Source organism: Triticum urartu, chromosome 7 (assembly GCF_003073215.2).
Source record: "Triticum urartu cultivar G1812 chromosome 7, Tu2.1, whole genome shotgun sequence".
Lineage (NCBI taxonomy): Eukaryota > Viridiplantae > Streptophyta > Magnoliopsida > Poales > Poaceae > Triticum > Triticum urartu.
Window position 1 is genome coordinate 57,842,626 of NC_053028.1, and position 23,467 is coordinate 57,866,092.

Here is a 23,467-nt window from a genome sequence, read left to right on the forward strand (position 1 = left end):
AATCCTCAAGGCTTTAGGGACGGTTGGACCGACCCATAACAGCCCCATAGCCGCCGCACTTCCTGGCAAGTCCCTCCCCAAACTTGTGGGGTTTTGGGTCTACAAAAGAGCTTGTCGGCGTGTCTTGCATATCACGCTCCTAACGAGGCTACTCCGGCGACGTGTCCTGCGCATCGTGGGAGGTACACGATGACGGGTTGGTAAGAGAACACGGTTTGACTAAGGGCCATCGTTTCAAACTTAGATTTTCGTTTATACTCAGTAAATATGAAATGAAAATTTGAAGGACAGGGCCACGTGTGAAAATGCTCCGGGTGGATGTATCGGTCGGTAGGTGGCCCCACATGGCATGGAGACATGTCTCTCCTCTTTCCCAGCTACCTCCAATCCAACCCAACAACCTTCGCCGGCGAGCCAAACAAGCGAGGCAGAGCGCCACCAACCAGCCCGGGTTGCCGCCGACCCGCCGTGCCTCCCTCGCTATGTCCATCCACCTCCGCGCCCACGCCTTCGCGGCCAACCCGCTCCGCGGCCTCGCCGGCACGCGCTCCTCCGGCGCCGTCTCCCCCTCCGCGGCCGCCGAGACCCTCCGCGCCCTCCTCGACGGCGCCGACGCAGCCGCCGGACACCACCTCTCCAGGGTCCTCCCGTTCCGCCGCGGCCGCCCCCTCGCGCGCTCCCCGGACCCTCCTGCTCCCTCGTCCTCGTCCCCCTCCCCCGCACCCCCGCCGGCCTGGCGCCTCGCGTGGCTCCCGCCCTCGCGCGTCCCCGGCGTCCCCTCGGACGTCTTCGTGTTCCTGGGATCCCACGGCGGCGAGGGGGGCGGCGAGGAGGCCGCCGCCTACTGGGCCGTCGACGTCAGCGAGGTGGAGGGCGCCAGGTTCGGCGGCGCGGGGGAGGAGTCGGCGTTCGTCGACTTGCGGACGCTCATGGTGGCCGCCGACTGGAGGGACAAGGACACCATGGGGGAGCTCGCCATCGCCGGCCACGTGCGTGCCATTTTCTACTTTTGGTTATTTCCAACTAGTAGCATTTTCTCAAGTAAATTCCCCACTGATACTGAAAACATCTCTGTGATTCGGGAATGCCAAATGATTTGCTTGATTTGATTCCTGATGCGGGCAGGCTCGAGCGCTGCTAGAATGGCACAACACGGCGAAATTCTGCGGAGCGTGCGGGGCAAAGGCAGTTCCTACCGAAGCTGGGACGCGGAAGCAGTGCAGCAACGAGTCCTGCAAGAAGAGGATATACCCTCGAGTTGACCCCGTATGATCTGTGCTCTGTTACTGACTGGCCTCTCCTAGTGTTTCCAGCTGCCAGTGGCTTGTGCTGGTTTGTATCCACTGTCTCCTTAAGCCTTTTTTGGTGGATTGCAGGTTGTGATTATGCTGGTCATTGATAAAGAAAATGACCGCGCTCTCTTAAGCCGGCAGTCAAGATTTGTGCCCCGGATGTGGAGTTGTCTTGCTGGTTTTATAGAGGTGCGAGTTACTTCTTCTCTTATGCATATCGTTATGTGTGCTTAGTTGCACTTGCATCCTTTGTTCTCTTAAATTTTCATGAGCTGCTTTTGGGTTGAATGTGGAGGGGCAGGCTAAGAATACCTTGGTGTACTAATAGGGGTACAAAAAGTTGCTGTCAGCCTGTCACCCCCTGTTAGTACTAATAGGAGTACATAAGAAGTTCAGTGAACTAATAGCTTTCTTATACAACATGTTCCTGTATCCTGCTTAGATGTTGTAAAAAGTTAGCATTGTCACGTTAGTCATGCTTACAGAGGGGTTAACTGAAGCACTTACTAAGCAGAAGAACTTGAATTTGATTTAAAATACCCGACGTAAATCTCAGTTACAGGGATAAGAGTAATACCCCATCAACACACTATATTCTGACTTTGTGACTTGGAAATTGACACTCGGAATCGTGCCAAGCATGATTATTTTGGAAAATTTTCTCTGGCCTGTTTTGACATCCAGTAGTCGTTATTAGTAGACAATGAAGAACTTAGGGATCCAGTTTCTTTTAATACACAGTAATGCTTTCAGTTGATCATCTGAACATGGGCCACATAAGCTATCTTTGAATTCAGTAAGGTTGTAATAGCCTCATTGTTGTAAGCTTGTAACCACTAAAGTTTGGTGTAGCTTGCATAAGTAGAATGGATGAATGAATAAATTGAGGACTTTTGAAAGAAATTCTTGTTCTTGGTTTACTGTATCCTAAGGTTATCAAGCACAGTATAATTTTCAGTGTGTAGGGTTAGCTAACAAGTTCACGGTCCTAGCCATGCATTGGAAGAAGCTTATCCTCACTGCAGCTGTTCTGTTTGTAGCCAGGGGAAAGCTTGGAAGAGGCGGTGAGAAGGGAAACATGGGAAGAAACTGGGATTGAAGTTGGGCAAGTCATTTACCACAGTTCTCAACCATGGCCTGGTAAGCTAGTCTTCTGATTGCCTGTTTATTTTCCAATGGGAACCTGTGACAATACATTAATACTGGGATATTTCAAGTGTGTAGACATGTAGTTACCGTGTCAAGACTTACATAAGTACTTGTATATTTGAAGAACTATTTTAAGTCATCAGTTGAAACTAGTATGTTTTCACTCAATGTTCTCATGTTGCATATGTTTTTTTTTCAGTTGGGCCAAATACCATGCCATGCCAGCTGATGGTGGGTTTCTTTGCTTATGCTAAATCATTGGACATACATGTTGATAAAAAAGAGCTTGAAGGTAATTTTTAACATGAATGACATGCTGATTCTATTAGCCTTTCCTGCTGCAACTGATTTATCTCATCATTTCCCATGTCACAGTTTCTCTTCCGTTATTTTCCTCTTGTGTAATATATCATACAAGAATATATAGAGATGAAATTTCTATTATAGATCAATGCTGCAAAACCCAAACTTATATTTCAGTTTCAGGAGAAGTGTTTTAGAAATCAACTGCATGATACTCCTGGGCGCGTAGCTCTCATCTCAAGAGCCAGATTGGTGCTCATTCTTTTCTTCTTTTGTCGTACGCGCAGATGCCCAGTGGCACAGCCGTGAAGACGTCAAGAAAGCGCTAACGTTTGCCGAGTATGAGAAAGCCCAGAGATCAAGCGCGCTCAAGGTCAACCAGATATGCAAGGGCACGGAGAGAGGGCAGAGCACCTCCTCCGACCTCAGGGTGGAGAGCGAGGAACCGGCTCCGATGTTCGTCCCTGGGCCCTACGCCATCGCTCACCACCTCATATCGTCGTGGGCCTTCGAAGGGGCGCCAAAGGTGCCCAGCTCCTTCTCCAACCTATGATGAGCCTGGACCATACTACTTCGTCTTCGGATTTACGGCAGGGGATGTTTGTATAGCACACTGAAACATTGTAGGAGCCATGTATTTCTTACGCTGTCGATAGCTACTGTAGATATGTTGTTACTCATTGCTGGTGGTTGTAACAGAAGGGCAAAAGAGGACCGAAGAGGATTTTGCAAGATCGGCGTCGTGATATATTGACAGTTATTGGTGATTTGATTTCGAGTGGATGATGTATAAGAACTTGCACGGATGTGCTTGCATAGAGACATATACAGACTGAAGATGAAGTTGCTATGTTTTTTTCCTTGAGAACTGGGTGAAGTAGCTATACTTTTTTTTAGGGGTCCCACGACGGGCATGCCATTGGGATCATCATCGTGGGGGGAAGGAATGTGAACGGTGCGATAGGATGTCTGGCCCAACTCCAAACACGGCGCTAATACTAACCCAATCTCACTGGCCCTCCGAATCCCACTAGGAAACGGACCCGTACCCCTCAAAAGAAAAACAAAACAAAACAAAACAGCGTCCATCCTTGACCCTCGGTCGCCTCTCTGCAATCGATCAAATCAGATCAGATCGATCGATCGATCGAACGAACCTCCTCGCCGTCTGCCGACTGCCGCCGCCGCTCGCCGCCGGGAGGAGACCAGACCAGAACTCTGGGAGCGGCGCCAGCCCCTCCCCGCCGCGTTGATCCTGCTTCCCCCAGCCGACCGCCGGGGGAGGACGCCGCCGGCATCGATCACGTACTTCTACACGATATTACCTGAAGCTGTGGTACTTTTGCGCCCTTGTATGGATTAGAACGACCTAGCTATAGTAGCATGCCCGTCGATTTGCGCTTTTGCATGTAACACGATCGATTTGATACGTGCTATCGTGTTTTTTCATATCTTTGTTAGTGTGCTGTTCGTTGCCTATTCCTAACCACACACCCACATTCTCTCGTGCAGTTCCTTTATGGCGCGGGTTGTCGTGGAAATCAGTGATGATGACGACGATGACTACGTGTAGTTGCCGCACATGCTAACTCGCGGTGAAGAGCGAGGGGTAGGGGTAGTAGGAGGAGGTGGAGGTGGTGGTGGTGGAGGAGGAGGGGGTGGCGGAGGAGGAGCGGGAGGAGCTGGTGGAGATGGAGGATGGGGTGCTGTAGGTGGAGCAGGAGGTGCAGGCGGGGCCGGGGGATGTGTAACTGTAGGAGGAACAAGGGGTGTCGGCGGGGCTGGAGGATGTGTGATTGTAGGAGCAGCAGGAGGTGCTGGCGGGGCAGGAGGATCGGGAGGTGCCGGGGGTGCTGGTGGGGCCGGAGGATGTGTAATTGTAGGAGGACCAGGATCAGTGGCGGAGCTAGGTAACAACAGCTGGGGGGGCCAAGGCTAAAACATGGGTGTTTGAGGGTATAAAATGCTAGGAAAAAAAGTCATCTAAGCCCTCCTACAAAAAATTGTTCGCAGTTTGGTCCAAAGTTGGGGGGGCCACAGCACCCCCAGGCTTCTACATAGCTCCTCCACTGACCAGGATGTACGGGCAAAACCGGAGGATGTTTGATTATAGGAGCAGAAGGAGGCGCTAGCGGGGCGGGAGGACGGGGAGGTGCAGGAGGTGCGGGCGGGGCCGGAGGATGTGTAATCGTAGGAGGAGCAGGAGGTATGAGTGGGCCCAATGGATGTTTGATTGTAGGAGCGGCAGGAGGCACTGGTGGGGCGGGAGGATGGGGAGGTGCAGGAGGTGCGGGTGGGGCCGGAGGATGTGTAATCGTAGGAGGAGCAGGAGGTATGAGTGGGTCTAATGGATGTTCGATTGTAGGAGCGGCAGGAGGTGCTGGTGGGGTGGGAGGATAGGGAGGTGCAGGAGGTGCGGGTAGGGCCGGAGGATGTGTAATCGTAGGACGAATGGGTTGGGCAGGAAAATGGGAAGGTATAGGTGGAACGGGAGGAGCATGATGGGGTGGAGGTGGAGGCGTTGCAGGAGCTGGTGCTGGTGGTCGAGGAGGAAGGGGAAGAGCATCTCGTGGTGATGGAAAAATAAGACGTTCTCGCCGCACCGCGCGAAGTTCTCCGCTACAGCTTCACAATTCCCATGGCCCTGGCAACAACTAAGATGTCATCCAACAACCATAATTGTACAATCCGACATGACAATGATGTGGCAATAGATCATGTGGAAGGAGACACACCATGTGGAATTGGACATAGGTTCCACATGCGGTACATCGATAAGTAGTTGTAGACAGTGGTGTCTTCACATGTGTCACGCCAGGTGGTGGTCATATGTTGTCCGTCGCCGGTGCTAGTGTCGCTGCATAATGAGATTCCATGTTTATAGTTAGGGTCATCTAAGGGCTTGAGGTCAATGTGTGCCACTTTATTTGTTGTTGCGGTTTTAACTCGATGCAAATGGGTGAAAATGAGAAAACTAATCCTACAAGACTCGGTTCTCTTATTTCTATGCCTCATTAGACCGATCTAACTATTTGACACATCTCTTGTATGAATAAACAAGTTTTTCTTCCCCAAATGCTATTCTTCTCCATGCACCATTTTTTTAATCTCCCAACATGAGGTTGGTGCGTGAAGAAACAGAAGATCGTGTCGTGGAACTACAGATTCAAGATTTAGATTGAATCGTAGGCAAATTAAATTATCAAGGCATTTTCCCGTACTTGTATCCTTTAGGTTAAAAAGTGTATGCCAAAGCTGTTCGTGACATCAATCTCAAGCGGCCAATATTCAACCGACTTACACCAAAAACCGAAACAAAAAAAGGTTAACATTAATGTAATCAGACCGGAGAGTACCAAGGAGCTTAGTTGGTTGCTTATTTTTGGATAATAGCTTGGGATGCCGGAGCATCCTCAAGCTTAGGCTCTTCAACTCCTTATTCCTTCATCCATTGTAAGATAACCCAAAACTTAAAAATTTCAATCACAAAAAACTCAACAAAACCTTCACGAGATCCGCTAGTAAAAGAAAGCAAATCACTACAAGTACTATACCAAAACAATTCATATTTTGTTTCTGCATTATATCTACTGTATTTCAACTTTTTATGGCAAAAACTCATCAAAGAAAACCATAGAGCCATCAAAATAAGCACACAACACAAAGAAAAACAGAATCTGTCAAAACAGAATAGTCTGTAGTAATCTGACTATTTCAAAAACTTCTGGAACTCCAAAAATACTGAAAAAATAGGAATACCTGAGTAATTTGTATATTAATCTTCTGCAAAAATAATTGGTATTTTATCACGCTTTGGTAAAAAACAAGAATTGTTTTTGTGAGCGCAAAAGTTTCTGTTTTTTTAGCAAGATCAAACAACTATCACCCAAGAAGATCCTATCGGTTCTACTTGGCACAAACACTAATTAAAACACAAAAAACACAATCATAACAGTAGCATAATTGTGCTAACACTCAAGAATAGAAGGCAAAAATCCAAAATAAATTTTATTCATTGGGTTGCCTCCCAACAAGCGCTATAGTTTTACGCCCTTAGCTAGGCATAAAGCAAGGATCTAAGTTTTGTCATCTTTGGTTCGAAATCCATAAGATGCCCTCATGATTGATTCATATGGTGGCCTAATTCTTGTTCTAGGGAAGTGTTCCATACCCTTCCTCAAAGGAAATTGTAACTTAATATTGCCTTCTTTCATATCAATCACGACACCGATAGTGCGTAGAAACGGTCTACCAAGAATAATTGGACAAGATGGATTGCAATCAATATCAAGAACAATAAAATCTATGGGCACATAATTCCTACTTGCAAGAATAAGAACATCATTAATTCTTCCCATAGGCTTTTTAATAGTAGAATCCGCCAAATGCAAATTTAAAGAACATTCTTCAAGATCGGTAAGACCAAGCACATCACATAAATATTTCGGAATTGTAGAAATACTAGCACCCAAGTCACACAAAGCAAACCATTCATAATTTTTTATCTTGACTTTGATAGTAGGTTTCCACTCATCATGCAATTTTCTAGGAATTGAAACTTATAATTCCAATTTTTTCTTCAAAAGCTTTCATCATAGCATCAACAATATGTTTAGTAAAAGCTTTATTTTGTTCATAAGCATGGGGTGAATTTATCATGGATTGCAACAAAGAAATACAATCAATCAAAGAGCAACTATCATAATTAAAGTCTTTGTAATCCAAAAGAGTGGGCACATCACTAGCTAAAGTTTTGACCTCTTCAAACCCACTTTCATCAATTTTCTCAACAAGATTTTCACCCTCCGAAATATTGGGACGCCTTCTACCTAAAGTTGACTCTTCTCCAGTCCCTTTTTCATCAATCTTAACTTTACTAAATAAGGAATCAATAGAAGAAACACCAATCATTTTAAGATCTTCATTACTTTTGCGAAAGAAATCACTAGAAAACGCTTTTTCTAAAGTTTCTCTTTTAGCTCTAAGCATAGCGGTTCTTTTCTTACTTTCATCCATAGAAACATAGAGAGATTTAATTTATTCATCTACTTTAGGCACACAAATTTTCATCTTGAGATTTTCCACATCATGAGTAATTCTATCAACACTTCTAGACAAATCATCAATCTTACTCAACTTTTCTTCTATGGAAGTGTTGAAAACTTTTTGCATAGTGATAAATTCTTTAATATTGTTCTCAAGATCAGAGGTGTTCCTATTATTATTATAAGATTGATTTCCATAGGAATTACCATAATTATTAGAGGAATTACTAGGAAAATTCCTAGGATTAAAATTACCTCTATAAGCATTGTTATTGAAATTATTTCGAGAGTTAAAATTCACATATATGGCATCACTATTTTGCTCAATCAAAGTATAAAAAGGTATATCATTAAAAATAATAGGTGCACTTTTACTAGTAACCAATTTCATAAGAGCATCAACTTTTTCACTCAAAGAAGAAATGTCTTCAATCGAATTAACTTTTTTACTTGTAGGAGCTCTTTCGGTATGCCATTGCGAATAATTTGCCATAATATTATCAAGAAATTTGGTGGCTTCACCAAAAGTAATTTCCATAAAAGTACCACCCGCGGCGAATCTAAAAGATTATGAGAAACAAAATTCATCCCGCATAAAAATTTTGTATGATCATCCAAAGATTTAACCCATGAGTTGGGAAATTCCTTAGCATCATTTTCATCCTTTCCCAAGATTGTGCAACAAGCTCATGTTCAAGTTGCTTGAAATTCATGATCTGGGTTCTAAGGGAAATAATTTTTGCGGGAGAAAAATACTTAGTGATAAAAGCGTCTTTGCATTTATTCCAAGAATCGATATTATTGCGAGGCAAAGAAGAGAACCAAAATTTTGCAGAATCACGCAAAGAAAACGAAAATAATTTCATCTTCACCACATCATTGTCCACATCTTTTTTCTTTTTCATATCGCATAATTCCACGAAGGTATTAAGATGGGACGCGACATCCTCATTAGGAGTACCGGAATTGATCTTTCATAACAAGATTCAGCAAAGCAGTATTAATATCACAAGACTCCGCACTAGTGGCTGGAGGAGCAATCGGAGTGCCGATAAAATCATTGTTGTTGGTATTTGAGAAATCACATAACTTGGTGTTCTCTTGAGTCATTGATTACTACTACACAACCTTCTTCTTGTAGACGTTGTTGGGCCTCCAAGTGCAGAGGTTTGTAGGACAGTAGCAAATTTCCCTCAAGTAGATGACCTAAGGTTTATCAATCCATAGGAGGCGTAGGATGAAGATGGTCTCTCTCAAGCAACCCTACAACCAAATAACAAAGAGTCTCTTGTGTCCCCAACACACCCAATACAATGGTAAATTGTATAGGTGCACTAGTTGATACAAGTGGTATATGGATGGTAGATAAAGGTTTTTTAATCTGAAAAGATAAAAACAGCAAGGTAACTAATGATAAAAGTGAGCACAAACAGTATTGCAATGCGTTGAAACAAGGCCTAGGGTTCATACTTTCACTAGTGCAAGTTCTCTCAACAATAATAACATAATTGGATCATATAACTATCCCTCGACATGCAACAAAGAGTCACTCCAGAGTCACTAATAGCGGAGAACAAACTAAGAGATTATTGTAGGGTACGAAACCACCTCAAAGTTATTCTTTCTGGTCGATCTATTCAAGAGTTCCTACTAGAATAACACCTTAAGACACAAATCAACCAAAACCCTAATGTAACCTAGATACTCCGATGTCACCTCAAGTATCCGTGGGTATGATTATATGATATGCATCACACAATCTCAGATTCATCTATTCAACCAACACAAAAATCTTCAAAGAGTGCCCCAAAGTTTCTACCGGAGAGTCAAGATGAAAATGTGTGCCAACCCCTATGCATAAGTTCACAAGGTCACGGAACTCGCAAGTTGATCACCAAAACATACATCAAGTGGATCACGTGATATCCCATTGTCACCACAGATAAGCACATGCAAGACATACATCAAGTGTTCTCAAATCCTTAAAGACTCAATCCGATAAGGCGATAAGATAACTTCAAAGGGAAAACTCAATGCATCACAAAAGTGTAGAGGGGGAGAAACATCATAAGATCCAACTAAAATAGCAAAGCTCGCAATACATCAAGATCATTCTGAATCAAGAACACGAGAGAGAGAGAGATCAAACACATAGATACTGGTACATACCCTCAACCCCGAGGGTGAACTACTCCCTCCTCGTCATGAAGAGCGCCGGGATGATGAAGATGGCCACCGGAGAGGGATTCCCCCCTCCGGCAGGGTGCCAGAACGGGTCTAGATTGGTTTTCGGTGGCTACGGAGGCTTCTGGCGGCGGAACTCCTGATCTATTGTGCTCCTCGAAGTTTTTAGGGTATATGGGTATATATAGGAGGAAGAAGTATGACGGTAGATCTCCGGGCTGTCCACGAGGCAGGGGGGCGCGCCCAGGGGGGTGGGCGCGCCCCCCACCCTCGTGGGCAGCCCGGAACTCTCCTGGTCCATCTCCGATACTCCGTGGGCTTCTTCTGGTCCAAAAATAAGTTTCGTGAAGTTTCAGGTCAATTGGACTCCGTTTGATTTTCCTTTTCCGCGATACTCTAAAACAAGGAAAAAACAGAAAACTGGCACTGGGCTCTAGGTTAATAGGTTAGTCCCAAAAATCATATAAAATAGCATATAAATGCATATAAAACATCCAAGTTTGATAATATAATAGCATGGAACAATAAAAAATTATAGATACGTTGGAGACGTATCAGTCATGATGACCACACAACAAGATTGCACTCAAAAACAGATCCCGCAAGAAAACGGCGAACGGAAAAAGAGGGGCGAATAAAACGGCAAATTTTTCTGAAGTGGGGGAGAGGAAAACGAGAGGAAAATGGCAAATAATGTAAATTGTGAGGAGATGAGATTTGTGATTAGGAACCTGGTATATGTTGAAGATGCTCCCCGACAACAGCGCAAGAAATTTTTTTGATGTCGCTTGAAGCTACGTCGGTATTTCCCCAAAGAGGAAGGGATGATGCAGCACAACGGTGGTAGGTATTTCCCTTAGATATGAAACCAAGGTTATCGAACCAGTAGGAGAACCAAGCAACAAAACGTAAACAGCCCCTGCACACAGATAACAAATCCTCGCAACCCGACGTGTTAAAGGGGTTGGCAATCCCTTCCGGGCACGGCGCCTCAAGATAGGCAAACGAATATGAGATAAAATTGTAGTAGACTGATAGATCGAATGCGAAATAAAATAAATAAAAATAAATTGCAGCAAGGTATTTTTGTATTTTTGGTTTAATAGATCTGAAAATGCATGCAAGGAAAAAGTAGATCGCAAAGGCAAATATATGAGAAAGAGACCCGGCGGCCGTAGGTTTCACTAGTGGCTTCTCTCGAGAAAAATAGCAAACGGTGGGTGAACAAATTACGGTTGGGCAATTGATAGAACTTCAAATACTCATGACGATATCCAGGCAATGATCATTACATATGCATCACATCCAAGATTAGTAGACCGGCTCCAGCCTGCATCTACTACTATTACTCCACACATTGACCACTAAACAGCATGCATCTAGTGTATTAAGTTCATGGAAGAACGGAGTAATGCAATAAGAATGATGACATGACGTAAACAAGATCTATCTATGTAGAGATAGACCCCGCCATTTTATCTTTAGTAGCAACGATACATACGTGTCGGTTCCCTTTCTGTCACTGGGATCAAGCACCGTAAGATCGAACCCACTACAAAGCACCTCTCCCCATTGCAAGATAAATAGATCAAGTTTGCCAAACAAAACCCAAATATCAGAGAAGAAACGCGAGGTTATAAGCAATCATGCATAAAAGAGATCAAAGAAACTCAAATACTTTCATGGATATAAAAAGATAGATCTGATCATAAATTCAAAGTTCATCGATCCCAACAAACACACCGCAAAAGAGTTACATCATATGTATCTCCAAGAGACCATTGTATTGAGATTTCAGAGAGAGAGAGAGAGGGGAAGCCATCTAGCTACTAACTACGGACCCGAAGGTCTACAAAGAACTACTCACGCATCATCGGAGAGGCACCAATGGAGGTGGTGAACCCCATCCGAGATGGTGTCTAGATTGGATCTGGTGGTTCTAGACTCTGCGGCGACTGGATGAATATTTCGTCGACTCCCCTAGGGTTTTGGGAATATTGGGGTATTTATAGAGCAAAGAGGCGGTCCGGGGGCACCCGAGGTGGGCACAACCCACCAGGGTGCGCCTGGGCCTCCTGGCGCGCCCTGGTGGGTTGTTCTCTCCTCGGAGCACCCCCAGGCGCAGCCAGGGCCCATTACGTTCCTTCTGGTCCAAAAAAATGTATGTAAAGTTTCGTTGCGTTTGGACTCCGTCTGATATTGATTTCGTGCGATGTAAAAAACATGCAGAAAACAACAACTGGCACTTGGCACTATGTCAATAGGTTAGTACCAAAAAATGATATAAAATGACTATAAAACATCCAATATTGATAATATAACAGCATGGAACAATAAAAAATTATAGATCTCTCTGTGTGTGTGTGTGTTTCTCTTCTGTTTTGCATTCCTGTTTTCATGCCTTTCATCGTTTCTTAAAGATCCGGAGATCTGTAACTCCGATTGGGCTGAAATTTCGAGGAGATTTTAATTCGGATATTAGCTTCCTTGTGGCCGAAGGACACCCCCAACCGACTTACAAGGTGGCCATAAGCCCTAGGGGCGCGCCTACCCCCTAGGGCGCGCCCTATGAGCTAGTGGGGATTGTGGACCACCTCTCCCGTTGATTCTTGTTCCCAAAAATCACACATATTCCAATCAAAAAAAGAAAATTGTGAAAGAAAGCCTAAGGACATTAACCTTGCACAAGTCCTAACAATCCCACTAAACAAGAGGTCTACTTTTAGATCACTAGCTTGGCAATTGGGATGTAGCCCTACCACACTTGAAAGGATCGATATGGTTGACTAGAGGGGGGGGGGTGAATAGGCAACTAACAATTTTTAGCTTTTCTTTAACAATTTAAACTTTGCATCAAAGTAGGTTGTCTAGATACACAACTAGGTGAGCAACCTATATGATGCAACAAGGATAGGAACACAAGCAAGCAAGAGATATAACACAAATAAGCTTGCACAAGTAAAGGTACGAGATAACCAAGAGTGGAGACGGTGGAGACAAGGATGTGTTACCGAAGTTCCTTCCCTTTGAGGGGAAGTACGTCTCCGTTGGAGCGGTGTGGAGGCACAATGCTCCCCAAGAAGCCACTAGGGCCACCGTATTCTCCCCACGCCCTCACACAATGCGAGATGCCGTGATTCCACTATTGGTGCCCTTGGAGGCGGTGACCGAACCTTTACAAACAAGGTTGGGGCAATCTCCACAACTCAATTGGAGGCTCCCAACGACACCACGAAGCTTCACCACAATGGACTATGGCTCCACGGTGACCTCAACCGTCTAGGATGCTCAAACACCCAAGAGTAACAAGATCCGCAAGGGATTAGTGGGAGGAATCAAATTTCTCTTGGTGGAAGTGTGGATCGAGGCCTTCTCAACCACTCCCGAGCAAATCAACAAGTTTGATTGGCTAGGGAGTGAGATCAGGCGAAAATGGAGCTTAGAGCAACAATGGAGCTTAGGGTTGGAAGAGGTGAGTCAACGGGGAAGAAGGGGACCCCTTTTATAGTGAGGGACAAAGATCCAACCGTTATCCACCTACCAGCTCGCGGCCAGCGGTACTACCATGGGGCCACGCGGTACTTCCGCTTGCTGCCAAGCGTTACTACTGCAAGGTCACGCGGTACAACCGTGCAGGCCTGCGGTACTACCGCTGCACCAGCAACAGCTAGGGAGGACCTGTAGCACAAGTGCTGAGGGCGGTACTTCCACGGGCGCGGTACTACCGCTCCCCCTTGTGGTACTACCGCAAGGCAGGAACCCCCTAGCCTGGGAAGAGTGTGGATAAGGAAACATCCGTGCCTACTTCCGCTGAAAAACGGAAGAAGCAAAAACCCGACACAGTACTACCGTAGAGGGGCTGTACTACCGCCTGACAGCTGAGCACGGTATTACCGCGGAAGGAAAGCGGTACTACCATGGTGGGCGCGGATGTAAAAAATTACATCCGCCCCTACTACCGCGGGGGAGCGGTACTAGCCTGGTGGGCCATGGTAGTGCAGCTCCAGGGGAGCGGTACTACCGTGGGCACCTGCGGTACTACCGCGCCGCAGCATGGTACTACTGCTGGTGCCTATGGTACTACCGCTCACCTGGGAGCAGTACTACCACGAGCCACCACAGCAGCCAGAAACAAGGACGGAGGAAGCTCCAAGGCGCAAGGGAAAGGAGGGGACAAGGAAGAAACGTGTACGTGATGATTCCACCCAAACCTTTCCGACGCGGACCCCCTCTTAATAGTGCGGCTTTCCTACGACTCAAATCCACCAAAAAGAAAGGTAGAAAAGACGCCGTCTTCAACAGTCTTCGAGGGGCACCCAACCGTCTTGTGCCTAGTGATGAAACGTCTGGGATACTCAAGGCACACGATTAGTTCGCAAACGCATTGTCATCAATCACCAAAACACCTTAGGGATAAATATGCCCTCACAATGTCCCCATTTTTGGTGGATTGATGACAACACAGGATTTGCACAAGGGAAATAATATTAAGCAAATGCAAACCCCTCCTCTCTAGAATATAGACGGGCTCCCCCTAGATGTGTGTCAACTAGATGGGTGCTTTGGACTGCACGACACACATACTAGGATCAAAGCTCCCCCTATATTATAGAGACAAGGCATATCTTGCAATAGAAAGGCTAACACTAGTCAAGATATCACAAACATAAGTTAACTAAAATAGACTAGAGTGCATATGTCTTACACCATATGTAGGATAAGACTCGAAGGCACAAACCACACAAAGGCAAACGAGGTTCAAACGACAAAGAAAACACACCAAGCACGACACAACGCAAATCCCTACACTCTCTCCCTCTTTGGCATCGAGACACCAAAAAGGCAGAGAGGACACCTACACACACGGGGTGGCTCAGGCAGAGAAGTCATCCCACTGCTCCTCGTGCTCCACATCAGACTCAGCGGCGGGGACGGACTCCTCGATGTCCTCCTTTGAACTGGTCCACTTGTACCCCTTCTTCACCATCCAGGCAGCCTCTGGCGTGATGACATCCTCAGAACCGCCAGAGACATCCTCTCCAAAGAGCCTCATAACCTTCTTGTCATGGCGGTGACTCTCCTTGTCTGCCACGTGAGTCCTGTACAGTCCCTTTGCCTGCATGCAGAAGAGAGTCTTCATCTTGTCCTTTAACTTCTTGGCCCACGACGGCTCATAGGAAGGTTTGGTAGACCTAGCAGCATGGTCCTCAGCAACATTCTCTGCACCAGCCTCCTCCCCACCACCAGCCCTCCTAGCAGAATAAGCCTCAGCACGGGTAGTAGTGTTGGCCCAGTTGGGCTTGACGCGGAGACTGGTGGACTCATGCCGAATCCAGTCTGGAGCAAGAAACTCATCACCAGGGTACATCTTCTCCCAAATTGTGGAGAGCAGCAGAAATAGGTACAGTCCATAGATAGGTACCTTGCGGGTGAACACCGCAAACCGAAGCTCACACCACATGATGTGTGAGACATCAAGTGGCTGAGTCTGAGACGAACGTGCCTCCGCACACAGGAGCAACATGTCCACTAGATAGGAATGAACCTTGTCCTTGTCGCCAATGCGTGGGAAAAGAGTGTTGCGGAAGATGCGATGCATGATGTTCAGAAAGGAGTTCAGTACCTAAGTCGACTTGCCATTGGGGAGCACCTTCTCAACAAGGAATGGCTGAAGCAAGTTCTTGTTAGCAGACTCAGAGTTGGCGTGGGGGCGAACACCAACGGGTGTGTGAAGCCCGTCATCAGGAATGTGAAGCATATCCATGAACTCCTTCCATGTAGCAGACAGCTGACGGCCGTTGGTCATCCAGGTCATCCTCCGCTCATCCCCGGGGTGAAAGTAGACTGATGCAAAGAACTGACAAACAAGCTCAGGGTCATAGTCAAGGTGAAAGGAGATCACAGGCTCAATAGCAAACTGCTCCACCAAGTCCAGAGCCTCTCCAAAATAGTCACGAAACTTGTCCTTCCTCATGTGATTCATGTCTATACACTTGACATCCACAAAGGTATTCTGCTTGTTCTTGATCACATCCAGATAGATAAGAGCCTGCTGCTTGGTCCAAAACAACTCAGTGCCTCTGAGGACAGCACGAGGATTCACATAGGGGTTGATCTTCCGGCGTTCGACATACTCATTGAGGGAAATCTCGTCCATGCCCTTAGCAGGTTCCTTTTGCTTGCTGGCAGTGGTCTTGACATTGCGCTTGGGGGCATTGGAGCCCTCTGGTGGTTCATCTTGGGGATTGGCAGATGCTTGGAGCCAGTATCACGACTGGGATTGGAGCGGCGAGAGCCACCACCTGAGACACAAAACGCAAAACACACACGACAAGCAAGAAGGATCAATGCAAAGACCACAACACAACAAAAGAAACATGTAGGAAGCACACAAGATAATTGCCATGAGAGATATTTGACCCCTACGGTAGAACAGCCAAGTGCTGCGGTACTAAGATTATAGTACCGCTCCTAGTCACGGTAGTACCGTGTAAGGTCACGGTAGTACCGGGTCTGGGAGCGGTAGTAGGATCTTAGTGCCACAGCCAGCGCGGTAGTACCACACCTGATGGGCGGTAGTACCGCACGAGCTAGCGCGGTAGTACCGCACCTGAAGGGCGGTAGTACCGCACCGCGTCAGATCCGAACAGGTTCAAATCTGAGAAAGCCCGCGAAACCACGGCGGTACTACGGTTGGACAAATCTATCACAGGACAATATATCAAGTATAATTCCTATGCAACATGACTCTCCTACATCCTACTCTTGCATAGATTTGACCTAAAATCTCAAGAACAACATGCATCTCCCCAAAAACCTAGAAGCGAGAGAACAACCAAGAAAGAGAGGGATTTGGGAAAAAAACCTTGTTCCATGGCAAGAGGAAGTGGTGGGGAACGATCCCACCGGTCGGAATCCGAGGAGAGTGGCCGGAGACGGAGATCCGGCGAGGACCTCCGGCGCCGTTCTTGAGTGAGAGAGAGAGAGAGAGACAAATGAATGGGTATGGGGAGTTGGAACTCCCCTGCCCGAGTCATAACCCCCACGCCCACTCGACGGCGCGGTAGTACCGTGCGTCATCGCGGTAGTACCGCTCGGCGGAAGTACCGCACCTGAGCGGTAGTACCGTGCCCTCTCAACGCGGTAGTACCACGGCAAGCCGCGGTAGTACCGTGGGCTCAAAAAGTTGCAAGTTTCAAGCAGGTCTTTGCACGAAAACTTTAAGGAAACACGACACCACAAGACCACGCGACACACGAAGGCAGAAAGGCAAACGACAACACGAAACAACCACGAGACACCACCTCTCCAAAGAGAGGGCGGTGGCCGGAGCCACCTATGTTTGAGTCAATTGGTATGGCACCGCAAAGAATTATCCTTGGGCCCATGACCAAAACTCGTCTTTGAGGCACAAGTACCATCAAACATGGCTAATGTGAAAGACTTGATCAATTTATGCATAATGGAGGGAAGGAGAGTTCATTGAGAGAACAACACTCCTCCTATGTCCATGCCTACATCTAAACAAGACAACAAGTTGAGTATGATGGGGTGTGCAAGGGTTCAAGCAACATTGCTCGAATCAATGATATTTAGCTCATGCCTTAACTCACGAAATCTTGCTTCATCCAAGGGCTTCGTGAAAATATCTGCAAGGTTATCATGAGTGTTGACATAGTTGAGCTCGATCTCTCCTCGCCTAATGTGATCCCGGATGAAGTGCTACCGAATCTCAATATGCTTCGTCTTGAAGTGTTGCACCAGGTTGAGAGAGATCTTGATGGCACTTTCATTGTCACACCAAAGAGGCACTTTGTCACAAATGACACCATAATCCTTTAAAGTCTGCCTCATCCATAAGAGTTGTGCACAACAACTACCGTCCGCCACATACTCCGCTTCGGTGGACGAGAGAGACACACAACTTTGCTTTTTGGAAGACCAACTTACCAAAGAGCAACGAAGGAATTGGCACCCTCCGGAAGTGGACTTCCTATCCACTTTGTCTCCCGCCCAATCAGAATCCGAATACCCTACAAGCTTGAAGTTTTCTCCTCTTGGGTACCATAAGCCAAAGTTTGGGGTATGAGCCAAATATCGAAAGATTCGTTTGACCGCCACATAGTGACTTTCCTTAGGTGCGGCTTGAAACCGTGCACAAATTCCCACACTCAACATGATATCCGGTCTAGATGCACAAAGGTAAAGCAAGGAGCCTATCATGGAACGATATACCTTTTGATCCATCGCTTTACCATTGGGATCTATGTCAAGTTGGCACTTGGTGGGCATTGGAGTGGAAGCCGGCTTGACATCACTTAGCTTGAATCTCTTGAGCATGTCTTGAGTGTATTTGGCTTGGTTGATGAAGGTTCCTTCTCTTCTTTGCTTCACTTCGAACCCTAGAAAGAACTTCAACTCTCCCATGGAAGACATCTCGAACTTTGAGGTCATGAGAGCGGCAAATTCCTCATTGAAAGCTTTGTTAGGGTAACCAAAGATAATATCATCAACATATAATTGGCACACGAACAACTCCCCTTTGACCTTCTTAGTAAAAAGAGTGGGGTCGATTAGCCCAACTTCAAAACCACGGTCTTGTAACAACTCGGTAAGGTGGTCATACCATGCACGTGGGGCTTATTTAAGGCCATAGAGTGCCTTATCGAGTTGATACACATGATCGGGAAAGTAGGGATCCTCGAACCCGGGGGGTTGCTTGACATAAACCAATTCATTAATGGGACCATTAAGAAAAGCACTCTTCACATCCATTTGTTGTAACTTAAAGTTATGATGAGAAGCATATGCAATCAACATGCAAATGGATTCAAGACGAGCAACGGGAGCAAAGGTTTCACCGTAGTCGATACCCTCGACTTGGGAGTAGCCTTGTGCTACCAAACGAGCCTTGTTGCGAATGATAATCCCATGGGCATCTTGCTTGTTCTTAAATATCCACTTGGTTCCAATGACATTGTGGTTCCCCGTCGGTCTTGGCACCAATCTCCACACTTTGTTGCGCTCGAAGTTGTTGAGTTCTTCATGCATGGCATTGAGCCAATCCGGATCTTCGAGCGCCTCATAGACCTTGTGGGGTTCGACACAAGAGACAAATGCGTGATGCTCACAATAGTTTGCTAATTGTCTACGAGTGCTTACCCCCTTTCTTAAGCTTCCAAGCACATTCGTCATGAGATGATCCTTGGTGGAGAGCTTGGAAGCAACCTTGGCGGCACGATGCTCCAATTCCTCCTCGGGGGTGAGACGAGGAGTGGTCACTTGATCATCTTGAGCGTCGTCTTGAGCTTGTTCTTGTTCTTGAACTTGCTCGGAGGAGAGAACTTGACCTTGGGCATCACTTGATGTGTGAACACCGTCTTGAGCATGATCTTGCCCTTGGTCTTGTTCTTGAGGATGAGGGCCTTCATGTTGTTCTTCGGAAGCGTGTGGGCCTTGGGTTGGTGATGGCTCCACTTGAGTGGAGCATTGTCCTTCTCCTTCGGCCACAAGGGGTTCCTCAATGGGTAGGATAAAGCCAACACCCATTCTTCTTATGGCTTGAGGAGGAATTTCATTACCTACATCACAAGTGCCACTTTGCTCCACTTGGGAGCCATTATTCTCATCAAACTCCACGTTACACGTCTCCTCAATAAGTCCCGTGGATTTACTGAGGACACGGTAAGCATGAGAGTTTGTAGCATAACCAAAAAATATGCCCTCATAAGCTCTAGCCTCAAATTTAGACAACCGAACACCTTTCTTGAGAATGAAACACTTACACCCGAACACCCGAAAGTACTTGAGGTTGGGCTTGTTACCGGTGAGTATCTCATATGGATTCTTGTTCAAGCCCTTGCGGAGGTAGAGCCAATTGGATGCATGACACGCGGTTTTGATGGCTTCGGCCCAAAAGTTGTATGGAGACTTGAACTCCGCCATCATGGTCCTTGCCGCATCCATCAACGTCCGGTTCTTCCTCTCTGCAACATCGTTTTGTTGAGGGGTGTAAGGTGCAGAATATTGATGCTTGATCCCCTCATCACTAAGAAACTCATCCAAGGTGTAGTTCTTGAACTCAGTGCCGTTGTCACTTCTTATTGTCAAGATCTTTGCATTGTGTTGACGTTGTGCTTCATTTGCAAAGTCAATGACGGTTTGTTGGGTCTCGCTCTTCCTCTTGAAGAAATACACCCAAGTGTATCTTGAGTAGTCATCCACAATCACCGAGCAATACTTCCTACCCCCAAGACTATCGAAGGATGGAGGCCCAAAGAGATCCAATGAAGGAGCTCCAAAGGCCTCTTTGAGTAAATGATAGTCGTGGGAGGGTGAGCCTTCTCATGTAGCTTTCCTTCGATACAAGCACTGCAAGCATGATCTTTAGCAAAACTAACATTCGTTAGTCCATGGACATGGTCCCCTTGAGAAGACTTTGCAAAGATCTCATATTGACATGGGCTAGACGGCGATGCCAAAGCCATCCCACATCAACTTTAGCCATTAGGCATGTCGCGGTCTTAGTGGGTCGCTCCGAAAAGTTAATCACATATAGACCATTCTCGACATGCCCAACAAAGGCTACTTTAAGAGTCTTGCTCCACAAGAGGGCCACGGTATTGATATCAAAGAAAGTGGCAAATCCCATGATTGCAAGTTGACGAACGGAAAGTAAATTGTATGCAAGGGACTCAACAAGCATGACCTTCTCGATCGTGAGATCATGAGAGATGACCACCTTGCCAAGTCCCAATACCTTAGAAGATGAGGCGTCACCCCACTCGACATTGGTGGGCATAGATGGAATCTTGTGCACGTCCACCACCAAGTCCTTGCTTCTGGTCATATGATTTGTAGCTCCGCTATCGAGCAACCATGATCCCCCACCGGAAGCAAACACCTACAAGAGATCAATGCTTGGTTTTAGGTACCCATTTTGTAATGGGTCCTTTGATGTTAGTAACAAGGGTCTTTGGAACCCAAATAGACCATTCAATATATTCATGAGGAGAACCAACGAATTTGGCATAGACATGCCCATCACTAGCACGACATAACATATAAGAAGGATTAAAGTCGTCGGCTTTGATGAGAGGAGTGGCATTGCCCTTTATGACAGCGCCACCCTTCGCATTGTTCTTCTTCTCCTTGGAAGCACTCTCTCCCTCCTTCACAAAGGTTTGCATGAGAGAAGGAGGTCGTTTGGTCTTGTCATTCTTCTTCTTGTTCTTGGACTCGGGCACGTACCCAACCCCTTCCTTGGCCACAACTCCCTTTTGGTTGATCAAGAGGTCGTTGAGGTTCTTCTTGCCTTGTATGCAAGTCGCAAGACCTCTCTCAAGTTGCACCTTTAGCTTAGCGTTCTCCTCAACAAGATGCACATGCTCACAACACGGGTTAGTAGCATTTGCATTATCAATTAACATCATACGAGGAAAAGTGGCTTTTTCCTTGGTTAGCTTTACTTGAAGTTGATCATGAGACTCTTTGAGGCTAGCATGAGCACCATTCAAGACCTTGTGAGCCTTGTCAAGTAGATCAAACTCCTCTTTGAGTCTAGCAAGATCAACCTCAAGTTCGGCCTTCTCGGAGTTTAGCACATGAGAAACAATGAGAACATGATCATAATCTTTCTTTAACTTAGCATGATCAATGTTGTGTGACTCCTCAAGAGCCAAACGAAGACCACACTCTTCCTCAAGAGCATTGGAAAGATCCGAAATCTCATCGACATAGTCACGACTATGCCCTTCCATCTTAGTGATGGTATCTTCGTGAGCCTCGATCATGTCATTGGCTTCACCAAGTTGTTCCAAGAGAGCAACAAAGTGCTTCTTGGATTTACCCTTAAGTTTGCCCATAAAGGCCTCAAACTCATTTGCCTCCACATTAGCTCCCTCATGTTCATCAATGCTATCCGTCAAAGAAGGATGATTAATGATGGTAGTTTTGATGTTTGGAGTTACCTTGTTGGTGGCTTTAGCCATGAGTCACTTGGCGGTTGATGCTCTCATTGGGTGAGTCGAATAGAGACACCCATGAAGTCGTCGCAATGGCAACTGAGGCCATGGCCGCCGATGCACCATCTTCATCATCGTCATCATCCTCATTGTACTCTTCTTGTACCACCAATGCCTTGGGAGGAGTCTTCTTGGTGAAGTTGCTCTTGTTGGGGGACGACTTGGCCTTGTCCTTTTGGATGAGCTTGCCACCATTGTCTTCCCTCTTCTCATACGGGCACTCCGCAACAAAATGACTCACATTGCCACAATTGTAGCAAGTCCTTACACGTTGCTTGCTCTTCGTGCCACTTGAGTTGTTTTTGTTAAAGTTTGGCCTTGAGTTTTTCTTGCTCCAAAATTGCCTTGAAGCGAGTGCCATGTGTTCATGATATGCATACTTTGTATCTTCGGGGTTGCTCTCCTCTTCTTCCTCTTCTTCTTCTTCAATACAGAGCTTGGCCTTCAATGCAAGGTTGGGCTTCTTTGCCCTTTGACAAAGAAGCACCGCATTGTCGGCGGTCTTGTCCAAAATGTTCATGGCCACAAACTCATCCAACACTTCGCTTGAGGTCAAAGTGTGGAAGTTCGGCCTTTGACGAATGATGGAGGACATGGCCTTGTGGTAGGGCATCATTGCCTTGAGGAATTTGCGCTTGATCCAATTGTCATCTGTGTCCTTGCTCCCGTGATCTCGGAGTGAGACCGCGAGTTTGGTTACTCTCCGATAAAGCTCACGAGGTTCTTCATCTTCTTTCATTGCAAACTCATCGGCCTCATCTTGCACCACTTCATAGTTGGAGCGTTGAATGCTTGCGCTTCCCCGATAGAGAGAGACAACACAGAGCCATGTGTCTTTGGCCAAGGCAAAGGGCTGAAGATGAGGTAGATCTTTGGGTGGAATTGCATCTTGAATGATGAAGAGAACATTCTCATTGAATTGATTATCCGCGGCTTCTCGAGGAGTGAAGTTGCTTAGATCATGCGGATAGAAACCTTCTTCAATGATTCTCCAAAGATTAGTGTTCATATGATTTAAATGTCGTTTAAAGCGGTAAACCCAAGAATCAAAGTCCTCATTTTTCACAATCTTGGGAGGAGGACCGGCATGGTTCAAATGAGTGGAAGGAACCGGTCCACCATAAACAAGTGGTGGTTCCACATGAGCAAAGATGCCGGTGCCATTCTTACCACTAGAAGAAGGAGCCTTTTCACTACTAGCTTCCCCCTTATCGGAGGTAGCATCCGTCACCTTGTCGGTGGGATTACCCATTTTCAATGGTGCGGTGGATAGTTTAAGCCCTTCAAGGAATTTAGTAAACATGCTTTCAACCTCGGTCGTCATGGAGGTTTTCAATGTCACCAAGGCCACATTGAACTCCTCACTAGAGACCGAGGTTCCCCCATCTCCCGTAGACGAGATCGGATTCACACCGGAGTGTTCCTCCACACCGTCTACGGTATCAACCATACTTTTCGGACGTTAAAGTCC

General features: G+C 46.3%; 1 protein-coding gene across 1 annotated transcript; it reads left to right on the plus strand.

Moving 5' to 3' along the window:
* Positions 1 to 329: 329 nt before the first annotated feature.
* LOC125521798 (nudix hydrolase 19, chloroplastic) lies at positions 330 to 3,609 on the plus strand. The gene is made up of 6 exons (XM_048686858.1): positions 330 to 989; positions 1,126 to 1,266; positions 1,377 to 1,481; positions 2,333 to 2,432; positions 2,641 to 2,733; positions 3,032 to 3,609. Exons 1-6 carry the CDS (start codon positions 345 to 347, stop codon positions 3,295 to 3,297), a joined length of 1,350 nt encoding a protein of 449 aa, XP_048542815.1. The 5' UTR covers positions 330 to 344; the 3' UTR covers positions 3,298 to 3,609.
* Positions 3,610 to 23,467: the final 19,858 nt, after the last annotated feature.